The 27,161-nt window shown below is 40.5% G+C and overlaps 1 protein-coding gene across 2 annotated transcripts; it reads left to right on the plus strand.

Annotated features, from left to right (window-relative positions):
* The first annotated feature begins 338 nt into the window (after positions 1–338).
* On the plus strand, positions 339–26,948 carry pla2r1 (phospholipase A2 receptor 1). Of its 2 annotated transcripts, XM_031306319.2 has the most exons (30): positions 339–652; positions 2,156–2,536; positions 2,695–2,868; positions 4,030–4,194; positions 4,545–4,658; positions 5,210–5,359; positions 5,645–5,839; positions 5,953–6,116; positions 6,578–6,688; positions 9,995–10,107; positions 10,202–10,371; positions 11,422–11,630; positions 13,137–13,282; positions 13,899–13,983; positions 14,082–14,217; positions 14,313–14,348; positions 14,858–15,018; positions 16,080–16,144; positions 16,710–16,813; positions 16,903–17,039; positions 18,931–19,048; positions 19,219–19,352; positions 20,106–20,247; positions 21,586–21,821; positions 23,225–23,405; positions 23,561–23,695; positions 24,036–24,158; positions 24,237–24,413; positions 24,784–24,819; positions 25,462–26,948. In XM_031306319.2, exons 1-30 carry the CDS (start codon positions 508–510, stop codon positions 25,677–25,679), a joined length of 4,461 nt encoding a protein of 1,486 aa, XP_031162179.1. In that variant the 5' UTR covers positions 339–507; the 3' UTR covers positions 25,680–26,948. The 2 variants fall into 2 exon arrangements, with proteins under 2 accessions (XP_031162179.1, XP_031162180.1); XM_031306320.2 differs by lacking the exons at positions 339–652; positions 2,156–2,536; positions 2,695–2,868 and having other exon boundaries at positions 4,030–4,183.
* Positions 26,949–27,161: the final 213 nt, after the last annotated feature.

The raw sequence follows: 27,161 nt of genomic DNA on the forward strand, positions 1-27,161 counted from the left end.
ATAATATTGTAGAATATTTTTTTCTATTTTTTTTTTAAAGAACTTTTATATATTTCTATTCGACAATGGGAAAGTATCTATCTCTATCTATCTATCTCTATCTATCTATCTATCTATCTCTCTCTGTTTATCTTTCTGTCTGTCTGTCTGTCTTCCTGTCTGTCTGTCTGTCTGTCTGTCTTCCTGTCTATCTATCTATCTGTCTATCTATCTATCTATCTATCTATCTATCTATCTATCTGTCTATCTATCTATCTATCTATCTATCTATCTATCTGAGCCCTTTTGTTCAGTCTAAATAAAGTTGTACTGCTCTGTCCCAGTGAAAACAGACGGCAGAGCAGCAGCAGCTCCTCCGTCAGACGTGACGTTGCTGGTCCCCCGCTGAAAAACTTCTCAAAGTTTTCTATGAGGGGAAAAAAACAACGAGCCCAAAAATACTCTCTCTGACCAGGAGCCTCGGAATGTGCGGACATTTGCACTTCAACATTGTATCCCGCCGTCGAAATGTTAATGCATTTGTTTCGTTTCCTCGACTCCGTGGCTGTCGTGGCGACTATTTGTGTAGCAGTGTTGTTGGCGAAAAGCTGCCTGTGTGTCACCGAGGAGGACGATGAGGTCCTGGAGAAAAAACAGCTCATGGAGTTTTACAGTAAGTGAAATCATCTGCCTACAGCTGCTGCTCGGGGGTCCTTGTTATTATTTATTTTTACTGTTAATGATCTCCTGCAAAATAAGCCCACACTTCATCTTTTGTCCTATGCTTTTAGGTAATTAGGCCTTTTATAACTACTGATTAGTAAATGTGGAGGAGAACTGAACAATCATGACAACATGTTGTCATTGTGCTGATCTTGTGTGTGAAGGGATGGTGATTGAAATCAAACTATTCCTCAGTCTCCTGGGGGACCCCACCTAAACTATCTCCACGTTCCCTAGTTGGCCTCTGGACCACAGTTTGAGCCTCACTGCTGCAGCTTGGCTCACATTACCAACAGTTATTTTGTTTATCTGTAAAGGACAGGACAAGCTAATTGTGCAAGTTCATTTTGATAAAGAGAAACATGTACTGTGCTCTTTTTTTTTGTCCCCAAGATGAATTAATTACTAAAAGTAAACATAAAAACCTAATAAAGTGACATCTGAATAAGGACACATGCAGCTGGTTAACATGTAATCCTGTTTGCAATAGGGCTGAAGTGAATTGTCGCCTAGTCTATTGAGTGATTATCAATGGTCTTTTTGAAAATCAATTAGTTTATGAAGGAATAACGTCAAGCATTCACTGATTCCAGCTTCTCATATGTGCGGATGATTTCCTCAGTTTTATATCATTGCATGTTGAATCAGAGTTGAGACAATTGATGAACTGATTAGTCGATAGACTGCAATTCTGATAATCGATTAATCGTTACAGTTAAAGGCTCATTCTCAGGTTCCAGCTGTTTTTATCTGCTTACTGTAATATATCGTAAATTGAATACTTTTGGACTGTTAGTTGCACAAAACAAGCAATTTGAATGTCACCTTGTGCTGAGAAATTGTGAGAACCTTTCCGATATGTTGTACAGTATTCTAAAAACCTTGATGAATCAAATAAATAATCAAAATTTAAATAATTGATTGTTGCATAATTTCTAGTTTTCAAATTGTAACTCACCATTGTCATGGTACTCATTTTGTCCAGATCAGAAAAAAAAACAACTCTTCTTCCCGTCCAATACACAATTTAATATGTGTATGTATATTAATGCGATGGTATAGTCCATATATATAGTCCATAAACACAAACAGTGAAAATACACCCCCCGATATACACTCTTGTTTTTCGTATCCTGTATGCAATAGAAACATAAAGGAAGAGATAATTCCTCCAGCCTTTTTCAACATTGCAATTTGTATACATTCAGTACTGTATACATCCTCCCTTTGTTGAAAGTTAAAAGGTTTCCTCAGGGGGTATGCTATCATACAATATATTAATCTATTGTTTTGTGCTCTCACTGACTAGACCAGTCCATCCATCCATCTTCCCCACTCAGTGTTACACATTCACATAAATTCCTCACTTCCTCCCCCATGTCTCTCACCCCTCTTCTCTTCACACCTCCCCCTCCCCTCCTTTCCTTCTTGTCTCTCATCCATCTCTTTCCAGAAAAGGGTCTGTTTATCCTGGAGAGCGAGCCGCTGAAACGCTGCATCACAGTGGATCGCTCCAACCTGGTGCTGGAGGACTGCGAGCGGCCCACGCGCCGCATGCTGTGGAAGTGGGTCTCCCGACATCGCCTCTTCAATTTGGGCACCAGCATGTGCCTGGGCCTCAACATCTCTGACACAACGCAGCCGCTCGGCACGTTCGAGTGCGACATGGCTTTCCCTGTGCTGTGGTGGCGCTGCAGTGGAAACATGCTGTATGGGGCATCCCAGTGGATGGTGGCTGTGGCTGGACGTTTGGTGGTGGTAAAGAAAAACTCCTATCATGAGTGGAAAAGGTACAACACCCCCAGAGAGGGGCCCTGCTCATATCCATATGAAGGTAAATGCCTGAAATATCCTGTATGTTCTCTCTGACTCTTTGGTGACATTTGACACACTTATGCAACACAAAACATTGACTTCGTCTTTGTGACTTTCGGACTTGCCTGCATAGGATATTTGTCATTTATAATCATACTAGTTGTGTCTTATTTTCAGATATCCACACTTTGTTGGGAAATGCACATGGCATGCCCTGTGCTTTTCCCTTTAAATACAACAACAAATGGTACTCTGAGTGCACGACCGAGGGGCGCGAGGACCATCTTCAGTGGTGTGCTACCACCACTCGCTATGATGAGGCCGAAAGATGGGGCTTCTGTCCGGTGCAAGGTAAAATGGACACAGACGCCTATAGAGTAAGAAAGGAACTTGAGTAAATACGCTACATGGCCTGAAGTATGTTTCAACATCGTAATGCCCACATGCACAAAGGAAGTTCCATAATGAAATATATTTCTTAGTTTGGTGTGGAGAACCTGACTGATCTGCACAGAGCTCTGAACTCAACCCCAGCCAACACCTTTGGGATGAAAGGGAACGCCAACTGTAAGCCAGACATTATGGCCTAATGTCAGTGCTCAACTTAAGTAGTCATATCAACATATTAATGGTTTTAAAAGGAAATGTTCAAGAATCATATAAGGGTGTAATGGTTGGGTGTCCATTTACTGTTTTCCATATAGTGTATTTACAATTTATGTTAGGGCTTATGCTGGCCTAGTGGTTGATGGTGATGGTATAGAATATACTGTGATCACAACAATCACACGATACAAAAAATATTCTACTTATTAAGGTCTAAGTAGTCTATATCACCGACGTTTCATTTACGGGATTGTTCCTGTGCCCGATGTCCCTCATTTTCGGTCGGATGTCCCTCACCTTCCGCTTTCTTTGTGTTGGCATGTGATTCGGGAAACATCCTCCGAGCTAGAACCGACAATAAAATTATATCTATCTTTTTTTGGTGTAAAATTCTCATCACACATTCAACAGCCATCTTAATTCCAGAGCTTGCCTCCCTACGTGCACATGTTCCACCAAAACAAGTTCCTTCCCGAGGCTATTTTACAGAGACACTGTTGCTGTGTCCAGGGCTTAGCACCGCCCGAGACAATTGTGATTGGTTTAAAGAAATGCCAATAAACCAGAGCATGTTTTTCTCCGCAATGTTGTGGAGATAGGCCTGGCCATGCGAGACTAACGTCTAAGTAAGCTCAAATCTTTCCTACCACACCATAATGAAATTATTGCAGATTTTATCTGACTTCAAAAAAGATACAAACCCAATATCATGTGAAAATGAAGTGACAGTTTGTTGCATTCTCATTTTTTCTTTGACAGGCCATTTTGCTCTATGCTCACATTAACGTTAGACCATGGTGCACTGCATACACTCCTTCCCACACCTGGAGAATATGTGCATACTGACTCGATTTTCTTTTCTTCTCTGTTTCATATTGCCTTTTGAATTCATGGCTTTATTCATAGATTCCAGTTGTGAGCGTTTCTGGGAATCAAACCAGGAGCTGCATGCATGTTACCAGTTCAACCTGTACACCATCCTAACCTGGAGTCAGGCGCTGTCAACCTGTCAAGCTCAAGGTGGAAATCTACTCAGCATCACCAGCCTAGCAGAGCACAGGTACATCAGAGGTAGGCATCTGGTAGAAAACACATGCAAGGACCGTAAAGCTGCTGAATGAAACATCCATCACGTGCTGTACCTGCATCATTACAGGTACAGTACATGTTGTAACAGTAACAGTACACTAGAACTAGAACTACATTACACTACACTGTACAGATTCTTCATTCATACTGCTTCAGATTAGGTTTTGGTGTTGTTCGATCACTCTGTATGTATTTTATCACTGTCTGCTGTCCTGATTAATTTAAAATCCCACAGTGATATGTGAGACCAGCTGATAGTTTACCAATAATTTATTTCTAAGAACATCAGATAAGATTTGCTGACAACATTGTGTTTTTGCATCTTGTGGTAGATCGACTGGCAAGTGTTGGAGCGATGGTGTGGATCGGGCTGAACCACCTGAAGGATGGACGGGGGTGGCAGTGGTCTGATGGAGCACCTCTATCACTGGTCAATTTCACCACAGGTACTGATTATCTGTTTACTCCAGGGATAAGTGAGAGGGCAATGTCTGTTTCATGGGATTTTTTTAACATGAATATGTTCAGTGTGTAGGTTTATTGTTAAATCGTGTAGAGCGCTTGCAATTTTGTGCACTTCAAAGTGTGCATAAAACCTGCTCGTGAGTTGATGAACAGTGTGGAAACAGATTGTAAAATGTGTGCATGACATAAATACATCTATGAGCCAGAGAAGCTTCATCAGCTCATTTAGTGACGTTGTAGAGCGTTGAGTGTTAATTGCTCTGAGTATGCTTAACAATAGCTATTTATTAGCAGTCGGTAATACCTCTCACAATACAATGCATTGCGCTCATTCTCAGCTGGCACCTTATGTAACATAATAAGAAATGAAATGAGAGTTGTCTGTTGTAGTTTTAATATTGAAAAGATCATTACCATAACAATAATCCCATCACTGATGCAACTGAAAAAGTTGCTCTAACAATGAGGAACTAAAGATGAGGAAGAAAACACGAAAAATAAAACATTGCTCCCATCACTGTGTTCCCATCAGCTCTGCCTGCCAGCCCGCTGCAGGACAACAGCCAGTGTGGAGTGTACAACTCAGCCTTCGAGGGTCACTGGCAGAGTCTGTCCTGTGAGTCTGCTCTGCCTTACATCTGTAAGAAGACGCCTAACGACACCCAGAGAGCCGAGCCACTAGGTGAGAGCATGTGCACGCATGCATTGCTTAAATACCTGACATCCAAGACTGTAGCACGGATGAATTATGAGTCGTAGTGCAAAATGTACGATAACCTTTTTTAGCTCTTGTAGCTTTTGGCCTCAACAGCTGCACTCCACCTGGGGAGTTTGACTTTTGACCCTTCTCTCTATTGCGCTGTTGGTGGCTAGACCAAAACAATGTTTGCTGTGAATTTGTGTTATTCTATTCTGTTGTGTTCTTATTTCTCCTCCTCCCCTCTCCCAATTCTTCTTCCTCTTACAGTGAACTGGCAGTATATCCGCACAGAGTGTGCTAATGGCTGGTGGCCTCATAATGGTTTCTGCTACCGGCTGCTGTCAGAGACAGAAGCAGGAAGCTGGGAGGATTCTTCCCGGGCCTGTGGCTCTCAGGGGGCAAACCTCACCAGCCTCCACTCTCTGTCTGACGTGGAAATGCTGCTCAACCTCCTGGCTAACTGTAAGCAGCATCATGCAATACAGATACTATATGAAGTTCGACTTGTTATAGTATGTATACCAAGGGTATACTAAATACCATTTTGTGTGTTTGCGCGCCCTCATATTTCACAGTTTCTGGGGAGAGTATCGAGGCTTGGATCGGCCTTTGGAAAAAGGCATCTTCTCCGACTGTAGAGTGGTCTGATGGCTCCCCAGTAACTCTCACTCTTTGGCACCAGTATCACCCTCTTCGCAACCTGACGGATGCAACACTCTGTGTCAAAGCAGACAGGGAGGTGGGAAACCCTGTATTGGTGCTTCTTTATTGTAGAAACGCTCTTGAAGCTAATTATAAGTGAGTTAAGTTAGCAAATTTAAATGAAATGAATCCCTTTTAGAGCTGCAACTATTGATGATGATGATTATTATTATTATTCATTAATTGTTTGGTCTGTATGCCCATTACAATTTTCTAGAGCCTAAGATAATGTCTTCAAATGTCTGTTTTTGTCTGACCAACAGTTCAAAACCCAAATATATTAAATTAATTTAAAACAACTAAAAGCACCATATCTCTCATTTGAGTAGCTGAAACCATCAACTGACTAATCGAATGATTATTTATCAATTATCAAAATATTAAATTATCGACATATAATTAATCATCTAATCGTGTTGGCTCTAATCCCTTTTGTAATGTTTGTATGCATTCATCGGGTGTTGCCGTAGTGGGAGTAAAGTGTTACCTCTTTCACAGGAAGGTAACTGGCTTTTAGCCTCATGTGATGAGCGGCTGCCTGCTGTGTGTAGAAGAGAAAGCCAGAATCCCATTTATCAGCCTGGAACCTGGGATGAGGGTTGTCCTGAGGTAGGAACATGACCGCACAAGTACACGCACATACATCCAGGTCAACATTTACTCAATGGCTGATTCAAGACAAGGAAACCCAGTTTTGTATAGTAGCTCAACCTTTGCCCTAACCTCTCACTAGAAGGGGATCAAGAACAACACATTACATGATTACGCAACACTTAATCTTCTTAATGTACCTCTGATAAGACTTTACCCATAATGTGGCACAACTCTGGTTTCAGGTTGTTCCAGTATTTGTATAACTAGTGCAGTGCCCGCTGAAAATGTGCCTGTTTGGAACGGGCCGATTGCTTGGTCTGTGGTATTGCTGCCTGTAGAATTCTTCAAAACCAAATTGTACCCCAAAATTACTTACAGAAGGAACCCAAACCACTTAATATGCAACTCCACTGTATAGCCTACTACTGAATTACAGTGTAGGCTACTTCTACATCAGAGGAAGACATTGTACTACTATATTTACCTGACAGAGAACGCTGCAGATTCAGAATGTAATCATAAAATATCACAATGAAAATGTGGAGTAATCAGACATTAGCCTCATGGACTCATGGCAGTGCGCTACCCAACTGGCCCATTATGAGAGCTAATCAGCACATATCTGCGTTAATCAACCACCAGAACTGGACCGTGTGTGTGTGCGCGCGCAGAGAGAGAGAGAGAGAGAGATTCCATACAGGTTTAGTGGCTTGACGGTTAATGGTGAAGTAGGGGATTTGATTCGCGGGGGTATTTTGGCGACGGTAATGTTAGTGTTGTAAGTTAGCAGTAGACTTAATTAACCCGACCCAGGATGAGTCTGATGAAAACTGATGTGTCTGCCTGGTTCAACTCTGAGATTTTCTCGCATTGCACAGCGCTCTGAAGGAATAATCTCTGAGATTACGTCATGTTCTGCCAGCTCATAGCAATTTAATACAATAGCAGGAAAAGAGTCCCCCCCCGCTTTTGTAAAGCATTCTGCATGTGGCGTCTGCGTGTGATGTGCAGGTTACCTTCCTCCCCCAAACACGCCCCCAAACACGGACACACATATATACAGATACGTCTCGCTTTATAAGATAGATAGCCTGCATCACGCTCTGTCTGCTTGTTGTCTGTAGCTGGTTGTGCTTTGCATGTGTGGGATTCTGAAACGTCCTTAAATTCGGGAATTGTCGTTTGTTTATTCAAAGTCAAAGACAGTCCAAAGTAGTGCAACTTTGCACATTTTTGTGGGTCTGAGGTTTATGTCACATTTTAGCTGCCAAAGCTCCGCTGGTCTCTGTCTCTGGTCACAGTGTGAGAGGGTGAGTTGCCAACGGCTAGAGTAGCAAAAGCCAATGGGTGCTTCTTTTACCTACATATTTAACGATATAATTTGCATTTCTAATCCAAACAACGTCAAACTTAGCACTGCACTTATTCATGCCCGTAGCAAGACACCTGTCAAGTTTGAAATCCATCGGACTAACGGTTCGAGAGATATGTGCATAACACACAGACAGACAGACAGACGTTCCTGCAATTTATAGATAGCTGTATTCCTTTGTAATGGACTCCCTTTGATTTGTAAGAAAATCTGATTTGTTGACTTGGTTAATGTTTAATGGTTTGACCACATCTTAAAAACAAAATTCTGACTGAAACAAAAGTGACTTTTTTTTTGACTCTGTCAGGCAGATTATGTGCTGTGCAGTGTTACAATAGCTCCATACAGATCAGGACGTGCATGAGGCGGAGCCACACGCCCACTGCAGTTCAACTTCTGAGCAAGTTGCCCTTGCAGAAGCACAATGAGCTGGTTCACTCCACTGCTGACGTATTGTCTGGAGTTCATGTTGCTCCCTGATTCTGTTTACAAGAATATCAGACTCCTGAGTCATCGGGCTATTTCATACCCTGAAACATGAGGCCAGAAATGGCCCTGAAGGCGCAATATCAGTGGATATGCTCGAGCAGTCTATGATGATTCCTGCCAGGGTTTTAACGAACAAAACTATATTTTCCACTTTAGTCTCTTCATTGTCTGGGTTGGAAATGTTTACTGTAGTGACATTTTGTTGATAATATGACTGCAGACACTCTAGCTTTAAAGAAAGCTTTGAGTGTTGCTATCATGTTAATGTTTATGTAGGCCTCTGGACCCCAAGTATATGGAAGATAGGGGGGTAGATGGGATTTAGGGGTGAACAGGGGGAAAATTAACACCACTTGTCAAAACACTCCCACCACAGCCTAACACACACACTTGCATATCATTGCAACACATAGAATAATAGGGGTGCACGATTCGGAAAATGTCACGATTCGATTCAATATCGATTTTCAGGCTCAAGATTTGATTCAAAATCGCTATTCGATTCAAAAACGATTCTTGATTAAAAAAAGGATTTACAGTATGTAAATGCAGTTACTTTTCCCGTGTGATTGCAGTAGACATGCAATAAAAAAAAAAAAAATATATGAATCGATTTTTGGAATTCTATGAATCGATTTTGAAATCGGTAGAGCTTGAATCGCGATTCAAATGTGAATCGATTTTTTTGCACACCCCTATAGAATAACCTTTGCCCCAGATTAGGACTGCGTAGCATTGAAAGTTATCAATAGAAGTACCAATAATACGGCGTAATAATGAGTTTTGGTACTTGATGCCAAAAGCAAACCTTAAAGACCTTGAGAAATATAAACATGTAACAGACTAAAATAAGATCGTGAACTGGGTAAATATTACCTGATGAATATCATCATGCCATAGATGTTAGCATTTTGCTCAAAGCACCGTTTTAGAAAAGACGTTCTCAAATATTAAATGTTGCCTAAATACAAGCAACCATAGAAGAACTTTGCCTGAATGAAAACTGGCAATTTCTTTTTATTTAAATCGGGAAGTCTCAGAACAAAGAATACTGTAAGTAAAATAAATCGCAAATCTGACCAAACAGTCAGTGCCAATGTTAAGTACTTGATGAATTTAGATACTGGGGGCTATGGACATATTATTGGATATATTATCATATCAACTGTGCATGTATACTTTAGTTTGTATTTGTTCGTATCTTTAATTCTCATCTCTCCCTCTGCGTCACAAACCCAGTGTCTGTGCTCTCTGCTGAATGTTACTGCAACTTTATTTTGTAGTGCTGTTTCTTCAGTCCATGACATTCTTATCATACGTGTGTTTTGATTAAATTCCAGGTCCTCTGTGGAGGTACTACATATATATTTGATGATGTTTTTGTTTTGTGCAATATATAAAGAAGCTTCATCAACACAGATGGAGTTTGATTAGGGGATATTGTTTTGCTGATGTTGCAGGGCTGGAAGCGACATGGCCACTCCTGCTACATGGTGACTAGCCATGAACAGAGCTATGGAGATGCACTGATGGGATATTACTGCAAGGCTTCTCTCCTAACTGTGGAAAACAGGTGGTTTATTGAGCAAATGATTTATTGTGTTTTATTTGTGGCAACATTGGCTCCTGTCCCCTCACCTCTCCTCTCTTCTTCCTCGTGCTGGCAGGTTTGAGCAGGCATTTGTCAACAGTTTGCTGAGCGAGAGTGGGACCAACAGCAGCAGGTATTACTGGATCGGCCTCACGGACCAGGAGAAGAAGGGAGAGTACAGCTGGCTTCTTCACAATGGCTCCTCGCTGCCTCTCACCTTCACAAACTGGAACAAACACCAACCAGGTCGGCACATTTGTATTTGCTTATTATGCATAAGTATACTGTGATTGTGTTTAGCTGGGGATTTGGTTTAATGTAAATACCCCTCCACCCAGTGTTGTAGTACTCAAGATCGGTCTTGGTCTTAAAGGAACACGCCGACTTATTGGGACTTTAGCTTATTCACCATATCCCTCATCTCCATGAGAAGGGTAACTGAGTGAACTCCAGGCAAACTCTCTATTCCTCACCACGGGGCTTCTCAGGTGCTGCGAGCAAATCACTCCGCCCAAGTAGCAGTGCTTCGCCTTCTGAGAATATAGTTCCCAGTTTGTATACGATTAGAAGATGGCTGTGTCTCATGTGACCTTGTTATTTGTACACGCTGTGACTATACAAATCACAACAGGTAAATAGGAACATGTTGGCGTTATTTTGTCACTTATTGGGAGCAGTAGGCTAGATGGAGCCGGTTACCTCCAGGATCTGGGCTAAGCGAGGTTAGCGGTAGGTGCGTCAGTTACGACACGCACGGAGATGAGAAGGGTATGTATAGACTTATCTAACTCTGGGGGATACGGTGAATAAGACAGAGTCCCAATAAGTCAGCGTGTTCCTTGTCTCAGTCTCAGAAAGAGAGGACTCTGGATTTTATTTCAAGACTGGTCAAGACCACAACTGCAGGGATATCACTAAATTAACTGTGCATTGTCTAATTTTATATGTTAACGTCATTACATTGATTGGATGTAAAACATCCTGCTTCAAATGCAACCAATAACTTGACTCATTTCTAATTTGAAATTTGTAACTGTTAACCCCCTCTCCCCGCCCCCTTAACACGCACTCCCAAGAAAGTAATATCTCGGAGACAGAAGAAGAAGTTCTGGCTGTCTGGCACTGGTCTGGTCTTGGTCTTGACTCAGTCTCAACCCCTCAATCTCTGGTCTTCTCTCGGTCTGGATATACTCCGGTCTTGGTGATGACTCGGCCTCGGTTTAGGTGGTCTTGACTACAACACTACCTCCACCTTTTCAACTCCTTCATCTTCTCCTTTCCTTTTCCTTTCCTTAGTCAGTGCCGGTGGATGTGTTGCTATGTCAGGTGGCCCAGCTTTGGGTCACTGGGAAGTGAAAGACTGCAAGTCCCACAAGGCCTTTTCAGTGTGCAAGCAGAGCATCAGCAGTTACCATGATGTCCAGCTGCCAGAGCACCACATTGATGCCTACGCCCCCTGTCCTCCAGGGTGGGAATCACACTCTGGGATGCTCCACTGTTTTAAGGTAGGACCTCTGGAAGCGTTTTACGGGGAAGAACAGTCTCTTTAATATTAATGTTCTTGTTTTCTGTGATGAAGGTCACATGACACAAAGTGTAGTTACCTGTGATGTTCTTTTGTATATGTTAAGTGGTATACCATGACTTTTTTATAACTTTTTTGACATACTATGCTATGTTTTCAACATGAGTTATTTGGTGGCAGAGTGGCTCAGGGGTTTGCAATGTTAAAACTAGCACCAACAAGATGGCACTGCAGACTCTGACAGAGGTTCAATTCCCAGTCCGGACGGGCTTTTTTTTTGTGGAGTTTGCATGTTCTTCCAGACTTTCTTTGACATACTATACTATTACTTTTTTCTACATACTATGACTATTTTTGGCAAACTTTACAATGACTTTTTTTCAACATACTATGCTATCACTTTTTTCACCCCTTTTTTGACATACTATACCTTTATCATTTTTTCATTCCCACTCCGGACGGGCCCTTCCATGGAAATTTGGAAATTCGCAAGTTGAGATCATTGGAAATTCGCAAGTTGAAAATTACACAAATGAAATCACATCCATTCTTCACAAATACTCCTGTGTGGCATACCTGAGGCAGGGTTTGAACCCACGTCTCCTGGTCGTCAGTCAGCGTCGCTCCCCACTGGACCATCTCTGGGGATGATAAACACAAGATCCAAAGAGAAAGAAGAAACTTCATCTTCATCAACCTTGTCTTTTCCTTTTGTTGCCTTTTAAAAACTCCTAAACATGCAGATAATCCATTAAAACATTTCAAATGTACAGAGAATCCTTGAAAAGCCCTTAACACTTTCCAAGACATAAGTAATAACAAATCAAATCCTTTAAAATAGTGTGATGCATTTATCTATCCATGAAATAACCTAAAACCTGCATCACAAAAGTGAGGCGACTCTGTGAAGTTGAATCTTGGTTGAAATATTGAGATTACTTTTTAGAGTCCTGAGAGCTCAACTGAAAAAGAAAGTGCTCCAGTCTGAAGGTTCAAATCCCACCTTTATCATTTGTGTTTTTCTTTTTCATAAAGGAGTCTTATTCACTAGGGGGAGCCACCACTATAAATATAGCTATTTAATATAGCTTGTAATTGCTGCTTAAACAAGTCAAAAGTAATTTGTAAGGTGACAGTACAAGCTACTGCCTGCTACAAAGAACTGCCTCAAAATAATCATTTGAATTGAGAAAAGATTTTAAAGAAAATTTAACATTATGTGGTTCACCAAAAATGCATGTATTACAGGGTTATAATGTTGCTGTTCTTTTTTGTTATATTGCTTTTGAAAGTTTGACATATTATTGTCATTCATGCCAGAAACATTTTGAAATTGCTGAAAACATTCACAGAATATATGTATGAAAATATACCGAAAAAACAAAAACTGTTTCTATGATGCATCTCTACAGCCTTATTGATAGTGTTTGTTGTCCATTTAAGATGTACTGTAACTCTCAGCTGAAAGTAAGTGTTGCTCCTCTAGGTGTTCCACGATGAGAAAGTTCTGATGAAGCGTTCCTGGGTGGAAGCCAACTTCTTCTGCCAGGCCCTCGGGGCTCAGCTGGCCAGTTTCCACCACTATGAGGAGCAGGTGTTTGTTAAGCAGCTCCTCTCTACCATGTTTGAAGGGTTGGTACAGCCCTCTGGGCCTCGTCAGTGCAGGAATGTCATGGGAACTGATAAATGCATCAGTTGTGGTGTTTTTATTAGATGTGCATAGAGCAGCAGGTACACAATTTAATGATTGGCTTCTGAAGATGAAATATGGTTTAGGATTGTTTTATAATATGTCTACAGATGATTTATTTTTTTACAGGACGCCTCCAGTAAAAACAACAACACATAAATAAGTCAAGTAACTAAGTACAGTAATACATTTTAAAATATCAAGTTTCTTAATGGCAATTGTAAACAATAGTGGATGTGCTGTAATTGTTTAATAATGTTGTAGAATCAAGTAAGTGTTTTTAATCTAACTTTTTATTTTGAATTTATTATAAGAACATTTGCGGACATCCAATCGTTCACATCTGCTAGACTTCTAACCAGAGGACAGTTCAGAAGCCTTATTGGGCAACACCATGTCTTTGTATGATGTGACATTTCCTTGGAAATATTCCCCAGAATTTCCAGCAAAAGTTATAGACAATTTACATTATATCACCATATACCATTACCTATAAAGCGATGTTGCGTTCATTGCATTGTGCTTTTTGTTCTGCTTCTTTTTTGTTTTGTTTTTTAGAACAGAGGGTCGCTGGTTCTGGGTGGGTTTAAATAAGAGAGACCTTGAACATCCCGGAGCCTGGGAATGGTCTGATGGTTCTCCTGTAAGTACATACAGATGTTGACGCCTTGTTGTAACACAAAGTTATTTTCAGAGGCTGTATCCGTTATGCTTTTGGCTCTTATGTGTGTTTTGGTGCAGGTGGTGACGTCCTTCATAGCGGATAAGAACGAGGAGGATGACAGGAGGGACTGTGCTATGTACAGTGACCTGACCAACACTCTCATGCCTCAGCCCTGTGACACCAAACACGAGTGGATCTGCAAGCTGTCCAGAGGTAAACGCCCTCAAAACCACCACTCTCCCCCCCGACATACTGCACATACACACATCAGTACTGCATTACTTACCGAACTCTGACTTATGTTGCAGGTGATAAACTGAAAAAACCCTATTGGTACACTGAGCGTAAGTGGGATTTCCATTTCCTTCATTGTTTAACTAAAAAACCTTTATCATTTGGCAGAAAAGGCTGACTTACCATTGAATCCACATACAACCCAAACGTATTACACTTAATACCATACTTTATATTATGCTTAAATTTTACTATACTTATTTTCTTAATATTGTATTTTCTTTTTTTTAATATTGTAATTCTACTACTGCTACCTGTCTACTCTGGAACAGCATCTTGCTTTACCTTTTTTGGAGTTTTTCTTATCCGGTTAGAGGTTCTTTTATGCTGTACAGACTGTAAAGACTTTATGTGTTTTGAGTAAATCTCAAATACATATAATAAGAATAAAAATGCAAGTCAACAAAATGTATTTCTTCTATGTGGAATGCCATTATTAGATGTGAAGCATCAGTTAGTAAGAAATTAGAACTGTGTATTGATTCATTATACCCATCGATATATATTTAAAATTGTATTACCTGAAAATGTTGTAATTGTCTGTCTGGCTCCACCACAGAGAGCGAGCCCTGGGTGTTTTACCGCGGGGCTGAGTACCTGCTGGCCAAGCAACCCTTTGATTGGGACGCCGTCTCTCTGGCCTGTCAGATGATGGGAGCCTACCTGCTGTCCATTCACTCCAGAGAGGAGCTGCACTTTGTCAAGGAGCGCTTGCGGCGGGTCTGTTATTGTGACTGCTAAAACCTAGATTCACAGAATTTCAGTATTGCTAGACTGCCATATATTTGTAGGATGGCTTCTGTTTTATAATAACTCTGAGGTGGTAGCATACAGCACTACTGTAATAGTTGTAATACTTTTTGTCCTCCCCATTTAAAACTAAACATGGGAGTGAATTATCAAAAAAACACCCTAAGGCATTTGTCAGAATCTAAATTTTGTAGTATAATTATGTCGGCTAAAGTAATAAAAAACTTCTACTAGACGATATCATATATACAGCACAAATGTGTATGATATTATTGTGATGAAGAAACCACAACTAATTTATATTGCAATATCTCTTTCATTCGTTTCATTGTAAAAACTGGAATGTAAAAAATGTATTCCAGTTATTTCAATAACTATTTTATTTAACAAAAAAATATAAAATGCATCTAACATTTACTTTTTCTCCATGCAAATACTCCCAGCATCTAATTACGTGACTATAATGATGCCAGGGGCGTTGGGACATTAACACTTTTTTTGGGGTTTCAGTGAGCAGGAGCACGATTTCACACAGGAATACACAGCCACAGCAGTGTACTTAATCACAGAGGCTCTTCTCCAACGAATGGCCCAATAGGCCTTTTCTCCTAACAGTTCACACACACGCACACACACACACACACACACACACACAGTGAAAACAAACAATTGACTCACTCATACAAACTCAAGTGTTTACAGACACACGTCGACCAGCTAAAACATACCTCATGTGCGGACACTTTCATGCTTGAGTGCCCCCACACACAGAGAGTAAAAAAAGGCTGTTTTTCGGCGGCAGCCTTTTGGACCACACTAAAAAAGTCTCTTGTGGTGTTGAGGCTTGTAAGGGGATAAAGGGAACAAAAAAAGGCCATGAAAGAAGGGAAGCACGGGCCAAGGAGAGTGCCTGAATGGCAGAGAGGCTCTGAAAAGCCGATCTTCTGGCTCAGTGAGGGCTGGATTGCAAAGGAGGAGGGTTAAAAGTGAAGTTCTTTTTCATCTCTGTTCCTATAACTGTGTCTCCTCAGCTCTCGCTGGGCCCGACAGACTGGTGGATCGGCCTGTCCATTGGTCAGCCTGGGGAGGAGGTCAGGTGTGTGTGTGTTTTGAAGTTTGTTAAACATTTCCTGTGGCTGCCACTGATTCTTTTAGAGCGGTCGACACTTTGTTCCCCGTCTCAAGTAAAGAAATCCTGATGTAGTTCCAACCCATCGGCCAGAATCACAAAAGCAATATGCGAGCCGTGCTTGTGAACAGATGGTGGCAGCTACTCACAAATTGATACATTTGCGAGTTGTACATGGCTTTTGAATGCTCATTCGCAGGTAGTGTTTTGATCAGTGAAACATGTTAAAATGAGCAAGAGGAAATGATCATGTTGCAAATTGTTGCTTGCATGTTGCAAATTTGGTGAAACGATACCCAGGTCTCTAGGGGAAAGCAACTTAAAGCCAACTGAAGTACAAATCATTAAAACAAACTTAAACTGAAGACATTAAATCAGAAATAGAGCCCAGCTACAAAGAAAAAATTACCTGCAGGTGAAATATAGTATATATTATACACTGTATAAATATAGAGTCTTGTGTGGCAGGTTCATTAAAACCAGGACATCAGTGAGGGCCTTTCGTTAAATGTATTTGTGTGTGTGTTTGCAGGTGGAGCGACAAGACAAAGGTAGAATTTCAGAACTGGGAACAGGGGAGTACCAGTGGTGGTCCAAGGAAAAACGAGTTGTGTGTCACCATGTCCTCTTCGTCAGGTAAGCACATGCACGTGCAAAAACACTCACTGACACATGTTTTACCTGCACATGCTAGAATGTGTTGAGGTTTTCTTGGTATGTCGCAGGGAAATGGTCGGCGAATAAATGCAGCGATCTCCACGGCTACGTTTGCAAGAGAAAGACTGTGTCTGTGGTGGAGACTCCCAGGGAGCCGCACTACATCGGAGGATGTCCGGAAAATTGGCTGTACTTTGGACACAAGGTTCAGACACTTGGACACGCACACACACACACACACACACACACACACACACACACACACACACACACACACTGTTGAATCACTGATTTATATACCTTATTTCAGATTAAAGCATCGTAACAAACAGTTACCCCTGTCTGATGGGTTATTTTGAAGTTTACAATTTGCAGCCATCTTATCAGTTGTTTGGAGACAAAACAAATCCAAATTCAAGTAGCAGGGTGGAGCTGAGCTGGGTCGAGTAGCAACAGCCATCATGGATGTGTGAAATTCACCTGTCACTCGAGGCAAAGACACCTCAAATTATTTGCTGACTTTCATATAGAGCCTTAACTCAGTATATGATTGTAAAGCTGGTAAAGTAAGACAGGTATAAGGTTTAAGGTTATCTTTATTTTCCCACTAGGGGACATCTGTAATGCAGCCAGGGTTCACATGAAAACAGAATACAAAAAAACAACATCAACGACACAACAACATAATAAATCGCAGAGCTAGAGCAGGGGAACGGAAATTCAGATGTACAAGAGGGCAAATGTGCAAGTAAGTAAGTAAAAACCATTTATTAAATGTTTATATAGTGCTTATAAATGCTAGATATGGGGGGTTAAAGTAAAGTGTTTTAAATGGTTATCTGCTTATTTTGTTGTAATTGTGCCAACTGCAAAAAAAGTGGCTCTTTTTATCCCGTTCTCTCCCACAAATTCCCAGCTGCCTCTCGGGTTGAAGCAGGATGTTTGTGTTTACATTCACTGTTCTTTATGGAGTTATGTTGACAACTTCAGAATAACCCCCCCGCTGATCATGCTCAAGCTGAGTCAACCTCCATAAAGAGCAAAACCAGCTGATCTTTTCCTAAATTCTGTGTAGTACCAGATGAGACCCAGTGAGGTGGAATAGATGGAGTCTTTAGCAAGACTATCATATCATATTAAACAGAATGAAAAGCCTTGTAGCAATGTCTTTTCTCTGCATGATCAGCAATTGTGGAACAAAGCCATTTGGTGCATTTAATTAGAGTGTTGTTGACAGGAAACAAGGGGAATGAGAGAGATGAGAACACCATGACACAAAGTTCGCTGGACAGACTCGAACCCTGGACTTTATGGGTCATGGATGACGCCTTAAACCTCTAGGCCACATAGGCAACCCTTTCTAACTGGTTTTAATGTTAAAAATAAATTGAAGTGGCTTTTCGATCTGAACTTGATGGAAATGTAATCATTAGAGGGCGCCTGGTTAGCTTACCTGGTAGAGCAGGTGCCCATGTGGTGGTGATGGCACAGTGGATATAACACGTGCCTTTGGTGTGGGAGATCTGGGTTTGATTCCCACTGCGATACATCAACCAATGTGTCCCTGAGCAAGACACTTAACCCCTAGTTGCTCCAGAGGCGTGCAACCTCTGATATATAGCAATTGTAAGTCGCTTTGGATAAAAGCGTCAGCTAAATGACATGTAATGTAATATATAGAGGTTTACTCCTCGACGCTGCGGGTTCGACTCCGACTTGCGGCCCTTTGCTGCATGTCATTCCCCCTCTCTTTCATGTCTTCATCTGTCCTATGAAAATAAAGGCCTAAAATGCCCCAAAAATCATCTTAAAAATAAATAAAATTGTAATCATTAGAAGCAGAGCTCTTGTCGATGCATAAAGCTGCCAAACACCAGTTACATGAAATCACAGCCTTCTCGTCAATCAAAGAAGACTACATGCTCAGATTTTGTTTTACTTTGAATCCTGACCTCTCCAAACAAGAGTCCTAGTGGTGATAGGGAAATAAGGATTTGTATTTCACAATGTGATGTTCATGTTTTGTGTGTGTGTGTGTGTGTGTGTGTGTGTGTGTGTGTGTGTGTGTGTGTGTGTGTGTGTGTGTGTGTTGGCAGTGTCTCCTGCTTCACCTCCCTGACAGCCCAAAGGAGGGAAAGAGTTGGAAAGATGCCCAGTCCATCTGCTCCTCATTCGCTGGTTCGCTGGTTGCTATAGAAAACGAGATTGAACAAGGTAGAGGCAAAGTGAACTGCACCACCATCTGACTAATGGCTAATTTGAGAAGTTCACTTAGTTTTTGTGCTCCTCTCTAGCTCTGTTAGTAGGCATGTCAGAAAGGAATACTGCTCTATGTTTTTATTTTTGTTTTTTATATTCCTGTTGTCACACTGTCATTTCTACAGCCTACATCACCATGTTGCTCCAGGGAAGCTCTGTAGGTGTGTGGATTGGTCTGGAGGACTCCATGAAATGGACCAATGGGAAATCAGTCAGCTATACCAACTGGTCTCCAATTGAACCAAAGAGCTACCTAACTGTAAGCGCCTGTGAATGCTTTAGGTTGACCTACACTGCTAACTTTTATAATCGTAGCAATTTGTTGTCTATTCTTAATGTCTGCTTGTGTCTGTGTGTGTGAATGTGCATCATCCCTCACAAGTCAAAAAAAAAACAGCTTTTGCAGAAAGGATCTTCTTCTAAATCTTTGGTCTGTTTTTGTATATAGAGGAAGGGTGATATGTGAATCATTATTCTTACAGCGTTATTATGTTCTTAAACTGCTGTTGAACAGGGCACTGTGAGCCAAGACAGGTATACTCTGCACAGCTCCAAGTCTCGTCTATGTCAGATGGAGGAGTTTGAGACTATGTTAAGTGAACACAAAAAAATTGTTTCTGGATTCATCCAAAAACATATACCTTTGACGTTTTATAAAAAAAAAAAAAGAAATATATATATATATATAATTCAACCAGAAGAGTTTTGTGCACATCCAAGCCTAGGAAGTGTTCTAAGTGACAGTCACCTGAAATTCCCTGTGCAGAAAACAATCAGAACTCTTACTTCTGGAACCCTGGACTCTCAAAATAACTCCTCCAACTCTGCTACTCTTGCATAAAAAAGAATTGGGAAAGAAATGGACTTGCATCTTAAATCACATGAAATGGTTGACCTGTTGCAGGTGGCGGTATAATGTGAACAGTTATAATCACCATTTCACATGTGCAAACACACCAAGTATTGGTTGTGTGTATTTGTGTGTATTGATATGTACTTTATGACCCCTCAGGAGGATCAGTGGCTCACTGGATTTGCTGATGAGCCGTTGTGTACTGTTCTGTCCAACAACCACAACTTCCACCTGACAGGGAAGTGGTACGATGAGAAATGCAGCGAGAGTGGGTATGGCTTTGTTTGTGAAAAACCTCAAGGTATGATTCCCTCAGTTTCTTTATCTTTGCCTCTCACTGTCTGTCTTTCACTGCCTCTTTGACTGTTTTTCAGCATGTCTGTCTTTGTCTTTTGCTGTCAGACCACTCTGGCTTTCTGATGCTGAATGGTCTCTGATGCACTTCTCTTTAAAGTTATTCTCTCTCTCTCTCTCTCTCTCTCTCTCTCTCTCTCTGTTTTCTGTCCTGACAGCCACATACTGTGGAACTGGCCCACAAATAATGGAAGATCATCAAAACTGAAAATACTGTACTACAGATATATCATTAAACACATTAACAAAATAGAAAACACAATGACATTTAAAGGCTCACAACCTGAGCTGAAATTTTGTCTTTGCTGACCTCCAGTGGTTTAACTTTTCACCTTGTAGCAGTGGTTTAAAAGTGTACTGTGACAGCTGTTGAGTGTGGTTACAGGTGCAACAAAGCACAATCAACAACAGTGCAATTATGTCATATATGGATTTAATTTTGAGTCTGTGATATTTTCATTTCACATTCCCCACATCATCTGCATTCTGATGTTACTTATTGTGTCTTTAAAGGACCATTTTGATATATTTCAACCAGGTGTGATTCTATTGTATTGACCCATATGTAGATCCCCATTCAGTTAGCCATATGGGCTATTCCAGTTGGGTACTTTCTGTACTGTTTGCAATGATTTATGTAAAAATCATGTTTATTTGGGAAGCTGTAGAAGGCTGGCGCAGCTTGCCCTGATATCCTCGTTTCCCGTATCCTCGAGTGCAAAGATAGCATGGAGTCACAATGGCCACATTTAGGGGAAATATGCCAGGTTGAAATATATTTAACTTTAAAGAAATAAACTCTAAACACACAATGACACCAGTGATGGTAGTAAGTCACATTTCTATGGGTACACCAGGTCTCTGCTTTCATGTGGCTTTGTGTTGTGTGATTAAAATAATTGATTGCTTTAGTTGTTGAATAGTTCCAACATTTTTGGAAAATCGCTCATTCACTTTCTTGACGAAAGTTAGATGAGAAGATCGATACCACTCTCATATCTGCTTGTAAAAATGAAGCTAAAGCCAGGAAACGGTTATCTTAACTTAGCATATAGACTGGAAACAGTTAGCCTGGCAGCACCTCTAAAACAAACACATTACATATTGTTGTTTAGGTACAAAAAACAGTGTGGTGGTACTATTTCTGAGTATTCCATTGCAAGAAAGCGAATGAGCCCAAAATATCAAACTACTTCTCTAACTGATGTGTCATCCATTGATTGTGTATGTCCTAAACATTAATGCCTCGAAATAATCATTCTACCCTCTTTTTTTTTTGGTACAGATACATCCAAACCCCCCACCCACTCCTATCACCACCCTCTCCCTGACAATATTGAGTACAGGAGCCGCAGCTACAAAGTTGTGTCTGGCAACATGAGCTGGTACGACGCGATGCATATGTGCATAGAGAATGATTCTGACCTAGTGAGCGTTACAGATGCCTACCACCAGGCTTTCCTTACTGTCCTTGTCAATAGATTGGCAGTCCCCCACTGGATTGGACTGTATAGTCAAGACGTATGTATCCTCTCATGCAATATGTACTGTATACCTCTGCACTGTGTATGTCTGCTGTATGTTTGTGTTGGAGAGTTGGCATTGTGTGTGTTTGTCTGCTTTTCTACATTTTGTCTTTAAAGAAATTTTGGGAAATACATGTAGTCACCTTTTTAGCAAGAATTAAATAAGAATATTGATGGCACGCTCATGTCTGTGCAGTAAATATGAAGCTGTAGTTATATAGTAACTAGTACATAGTTAGTTAGCTTAACATAAAGACTGGAAACAGGGGGATGCAATGAGCCTGGCTAACTAATTAGCATGTTATTTCTTGTTTTTTATTTGTTTTATCCTTATGAAAACATGTAAAAGTGTAAAAACAACAGATTGTAGTTTACAGGGAGTTGTGTGCCGGACTATTACGTAGCCGGGAGCAGTAGCTTTCTAAGTCTCACGGTCATGGCGACCAACAAGCCTCCAAGCTAGCTGTTTCCCATAAGCTCTTAAAATGGTTTTTTAATGGACCTACAGTAATGTGTTATGTCTAAAGGTGTATGCCTCTAGGGTATTTTCTCTGGCTTTTGTCCATGTAGAGGTATTCTAATCAGGCATGTGTCAGAGCCTTAACATTTACATTCAAGTATCGCTGAACCCCCGTGGAATGTCTTAGAGAGAAATGAACACAGGAAGTGAGGGAGCCGTTGCTCTCTCTTTCTCTTTCTTTTTTATCTTGCATGCTCTTGTTTCATTTCTGCCTCATGAGCCAATAATTTTGTTCTTTTAACTTTAATTGCACTGATTGATACAGTAACCATCCTAGTTCAATACTAACAAATTTGTATTTTTGTCACTGTTTAGTAACTATTATGACTGCTGCCAATCATGTTGAATCATTGTACCGTGGTCGTGGAACACTGAATGTGTTTCACTTCTGATGAATAACTAGCTGGAATCTGCCCTCAGAAACATGCACCTCCTTAACTAAACTATGGGACATATCGTGTCAATGTTAAGAGTTTTAAAAAAATATTTAAATTTTAGTTTTTACATTTTGTAGTGGTTCTAAATTAAAAAAAACAAACCCAGGGTACAGTATTTCAGTAAGCACAGTGAAATACCAATAATTGTGAGTGGATACATAGTCCACACATTGCAGACACCCAGTACCACTGTACTATAGTAGTAGTATATAGTACTTGGCGGTCATACACAGCACACATGTTTTATAAAAGTACAATAATTTATGTAATATTAATGTAAATAATATAATAATCTAATGTTAGCATAAGTGCAAAAGATGCAATACAGCAAAGACAACACAGTCACAGGTCCATGTGAATTAAGTGTTGAGAGTTACTGGCAGAGTGCCACCACAAGTGTAACTTCTTCACTGACACTTTGGTGACTGTGCTTGCTTACAGAGTGGCATCAATTATCAGTGGTCAGATGGCAGTGACACAGTGTACACACACTGGGACGCAGCCGATGACGACGACAACTTTGTGACGGGAGAATGTGTATACATGGACGTGAGCGGAGGCTGGCGGAGAGCTGACTGTGAAGCTCTGCTGCCAGGAGCCCTGTGTCATGTTCCCCCACCAAGTCAGTGCTACTTCAGGGAAAATCTGAGTGCTTGGCACGGCTCCTCAGCTGCTGAGTTTCTGTCACTCATAATGTGTGAAACCATTTTCTGCCTTTCCCCTGCTCTCTCTCTCTCTCTCTCTCTCTCTCTCTCTCTCTCTCGCTCTCTCTCACAGGCAGTAAACCATTTATCTCATATGAGGTGGCGTGTCCCTCCACGTGGGTGAAATTTGGACATGGCTGTTACAACTTTGAGCCTGTGGTGCAGAAACTTACATTCAAAGAGTCAAGAGAGTACTGCAGGCAGAAAGGTAGGGATTTATAATTGTGGTTATTCATTACCTGTGTAGCCATTATCTGTGTAAGTTATGTGTTGCTTTAGTAAGATGACAGTGGTATGATTGAACATGTGTTAAGTCACTATAATCTTCAGGATGGAATACATACTCCCCCTACAGGTTAAATATAGGAGCTGCTCTGAAATGCTTTAGGAAACTGTGGTGGCGTTTTTAATTAAAAATGTCTAGAGGAAATAGATGTAAATGTAAATATTCGTATTCGTTTTTCTTGCAGAGAGTTTCCCAAAATGTCAAACTATTCCTTTGAACTGCACAGTAGTTGTGAGTTTGTTGTGCTGCTGTCACTTTCTAGTCAACACCTCAGATGTCCTGACCATTGAGAGTGAGACAGAGAATCGTTTTGTTCTGGAGCAGCTGTGGTCGTCGGGGTTCCTTCACCACGCCGTGTGGTTGGGGATGTATTTCAACATTGACAGTAAGAATCTCTCATACCCATCGTATGATCACGATCACCTGCAATCCCATTTCATTAAATTGTGGCCTCTGCTTTTAGCTGATTCTATGGCCTGGGTGGATGGTTCACCTATGGACTACACCAACTGGCCCAACAAAGCCCCAGACTCCAAGCTGCTGACTGCAGATGCCTGTGTTACTACCAGGGTGGTTGACGGTTTGTGGCACCTGTCACAGTGCACCGAGCAGCTCGGCTTCGTCTGCAAAACCATCTCAGGTAAGTTGAATCGGGAGGCCTTCTGAAAGAATATCGGGTCCCCTGTGTTGAACTCATACAAGATATTGTATATTTGTTGCCTTAGCTGTGGGTGCCCAAAATAATCATGTCAATGTTTTGTTCACAACTTATTTCCGCTACCACAAAGTTTAAAAATCACAATTCCAACAAACCATCATTCTCCAAAACAGGCCTGGGAGATACTTAAATGTTAACTTCCATTTTTGATCAAGATCACATTTCATAGCGATAAGCTTTCAGGATGTAATGTCAGTGTCGGTTTACTTCTTTGCTTATACCACGTGGTTTGAATACCCAAGATGATACATGATAAGTTATATTGAACTTCACTGTATGTGTTCTTTTGCAGATGTAATTACTGAGGTGGAAGTGGAACCGCTAAATGGTAAAGTGCACTTTAATTCAAATGATTTACACTTTTGGTTAGGTGCCATATAGCAAGCATGAGCATTTGTTTTACATTGTGACATATCTCCAAATTTGGTGAATTTGAATTTGATTAGCTGGAAAATGCCTCGTCACAAAGCTGAAACAGGGCTGTTTTTCTCTTAGAGATACGTGGTTCTCACAGGACAGCGATGCTAAATGATGTTCTTAAAGAATATGATGCATTGCTGTAGATTAAACTACCCAACAGTATATAAAGGAGTTAAAATTAGCACAACCTTAAACATCTACAGCAGTAAAATGCAACATACACATTAATGCAGCAGGAATATTAATCTGGAAACATCATATATAATATAAAATGCTGACAAGGAACATGCTACTTTTGACTTAAGTAAATGTTGCTGTTGATACTTACACACTATTACTTTAGGTTTTAAATGCAGGTCTTTAATTTGTAATTGATTATTTTCACAGTATGGTATTAGTACTTTTACTAAAGTAAAGGATCTGAATAATACTTCTTCCATCACTGCAAAAATATATATATGTATTTGTATCTTTATACGTGTAATTCCAAGAGACCATACATTAAAACAGAAATATGACGACATAAAAGCTATCACGTTGTGTATTTCAGGTTTACATCATGGCATCATCCCTGCTGCAGTGCTGGTGGCTGTACTGATCTTTGCTCTGCTGGCAGGAGCGATGTGGTTTGTGTACAAGAGGAACGCTTCACGTTTTCGTGGGCTTCATAATCTCGGCAGTGCTTATTACAGACAAACCAGCTCACAGGCTACAGAGTCGGATGGAAATGTGCTGATCACAGACCTGGAGGCTCACTCCGGAGAATAGCACTCGATGACTCCTTGAAGTTCTCTGTTGGTTTCTCGCCATTTCGCCATCAGGTATGAATGCCATATGACACTGTAAAGCTGTGACTCCTCGGGACAGTGGTGAGATGATGACGGCAAAGATTTTGTTTTGTAATTTGAGAATGTGTTTGGAGGATCCCAGTTGCCCTCAACTGTTTTCATTCATTCAAAACATTTAAAGGAGACATATCAGGCTCATTTTCAGGTTCATACTTGTAATTTGGGTTTTTACTAGAACATGTTTACAACGTTCAAAACAATTTATTTTTCACATACTGTCAGTCTGAATATATCTGTCTAAAATGCTCTGTTTTAGAGCCTGTCTCTTTAAGTCCCTCTCCCAAAAAGCCCAGTCTGCTCTGATTGGATTCCAAGAAAGATACGGCGCACCTTTGCAAAGGTAGTTTTTAACCCGTGTGTGGAGATACTCATTTATAGGGTGGTATATTCTAATGAGCCAGCATGTGACATAGGGGAGCCAACTCGGAATGGCTATTTGAATCCCATGTTTTCTGACCTTGGCAGCCTGCAAAGAAATTGACTTGGTTTTCTTTATTTCAGTTTATGGGTTGGTATTCACTACAAATACCCAAATGTTTGTGCACAAGCACTGAAAAAGTGATATTCATGATATGTACCCTTTAAATGAGACAAATGTTTTTGAGGATATTTTTTGTGATGACAATGAAGAGCCCACATTTGAATTTCTAAACTAACAAAGTTCACATAAATTGCAATGTTGAAGAAGGGATGCTTGAGTTGACTTGTTAAAAGAGGTACTGAGGATTTACTCAATTATATTTGGTGAATGGTATTTAGGTAAATTATTTGGATAATAAAGAAAGGTTTTACTTAACAAGATTCAAACAGGTGAAAGAAAATCTTGGTCTACTCGTCAAGGTCAAAATGAACATTCATTGTCATAAATAAAAGCCAGATTGATGGTGATGTGTGTGATAATTTTGCATATTTCATTCAGAATTCAGGAGCTGTTCAAGCTACACACGTGGCACAGCAATGTTGTCAGTATTACTTTTGTATTTTTATTTTATTTTTTTAAGTACACATGCTGTATATTGATAAGAGTTTTTTTGTATGTTTAAAAGTAACAGAAAATGTGTAAGGCATAACTGAGAATTGCATTGTTCTCTTGTTCATGTTTGTCTGCTGACGCAAAGCAACATTTTAGATGTATTTTGCACAATTTTCTTTGTGTTTTAATAAATTGTGGTTAGGCCTAACAATGCCAGTTTTGTCACTGAGTCTTGCTGTGTGAATCAACAGAGGAGTCGAAGACATAAAAGGGAAATCCTCTGATCGTTTCTCTTTTCAGTCTGTCAATTACTTCACTTTTTTTTAGTCTAATAATAGGACAGCAGGATTTCTTCACAGCATGGCCATAATGTGCTATTTCCTCCTAGAACCTCCTCATTACAAAAATAACTGAGTTCAAAGCATTCAT

Source organism: Sander lucioperca, chromosome 3 (genome assembly GCF_008315115.2).
Source record: "Sander lucioperca isolate FBNREF2018 chromosome 3, SLUC_FBN_1.2, whole genome shotgun sequence".
Classification (NCBI taxonomy): Eukaryota; Metazoa; Chordata; class Actinopteri; order Perciformes; family Percidae; genus Sander; species Sander lucioperca.

Coding starts and splice junctions, on each gene's coding strand:
- pla2r1 (XM_031306319.2), top strand. CDS start 508: ATGTTAATGCATTTGTTTCGTTTCCTCGACTCCGTGGCTGTCGTGGCG. Junction 5,840..5,952: donor GCTCAACCTCCTGGCTAACT/GTAAGCAGCATC, acceptor CATATTTCACAG/TTTCTGGGGAGAGTATCGAG. Junction 24,414..24,783: donor CGTCTGCAAAACCATCTCAG/GTAAGTTGAATC, acceptor GTTCTTTTGCAG/ATGTAATTACTGAGGTGGAA.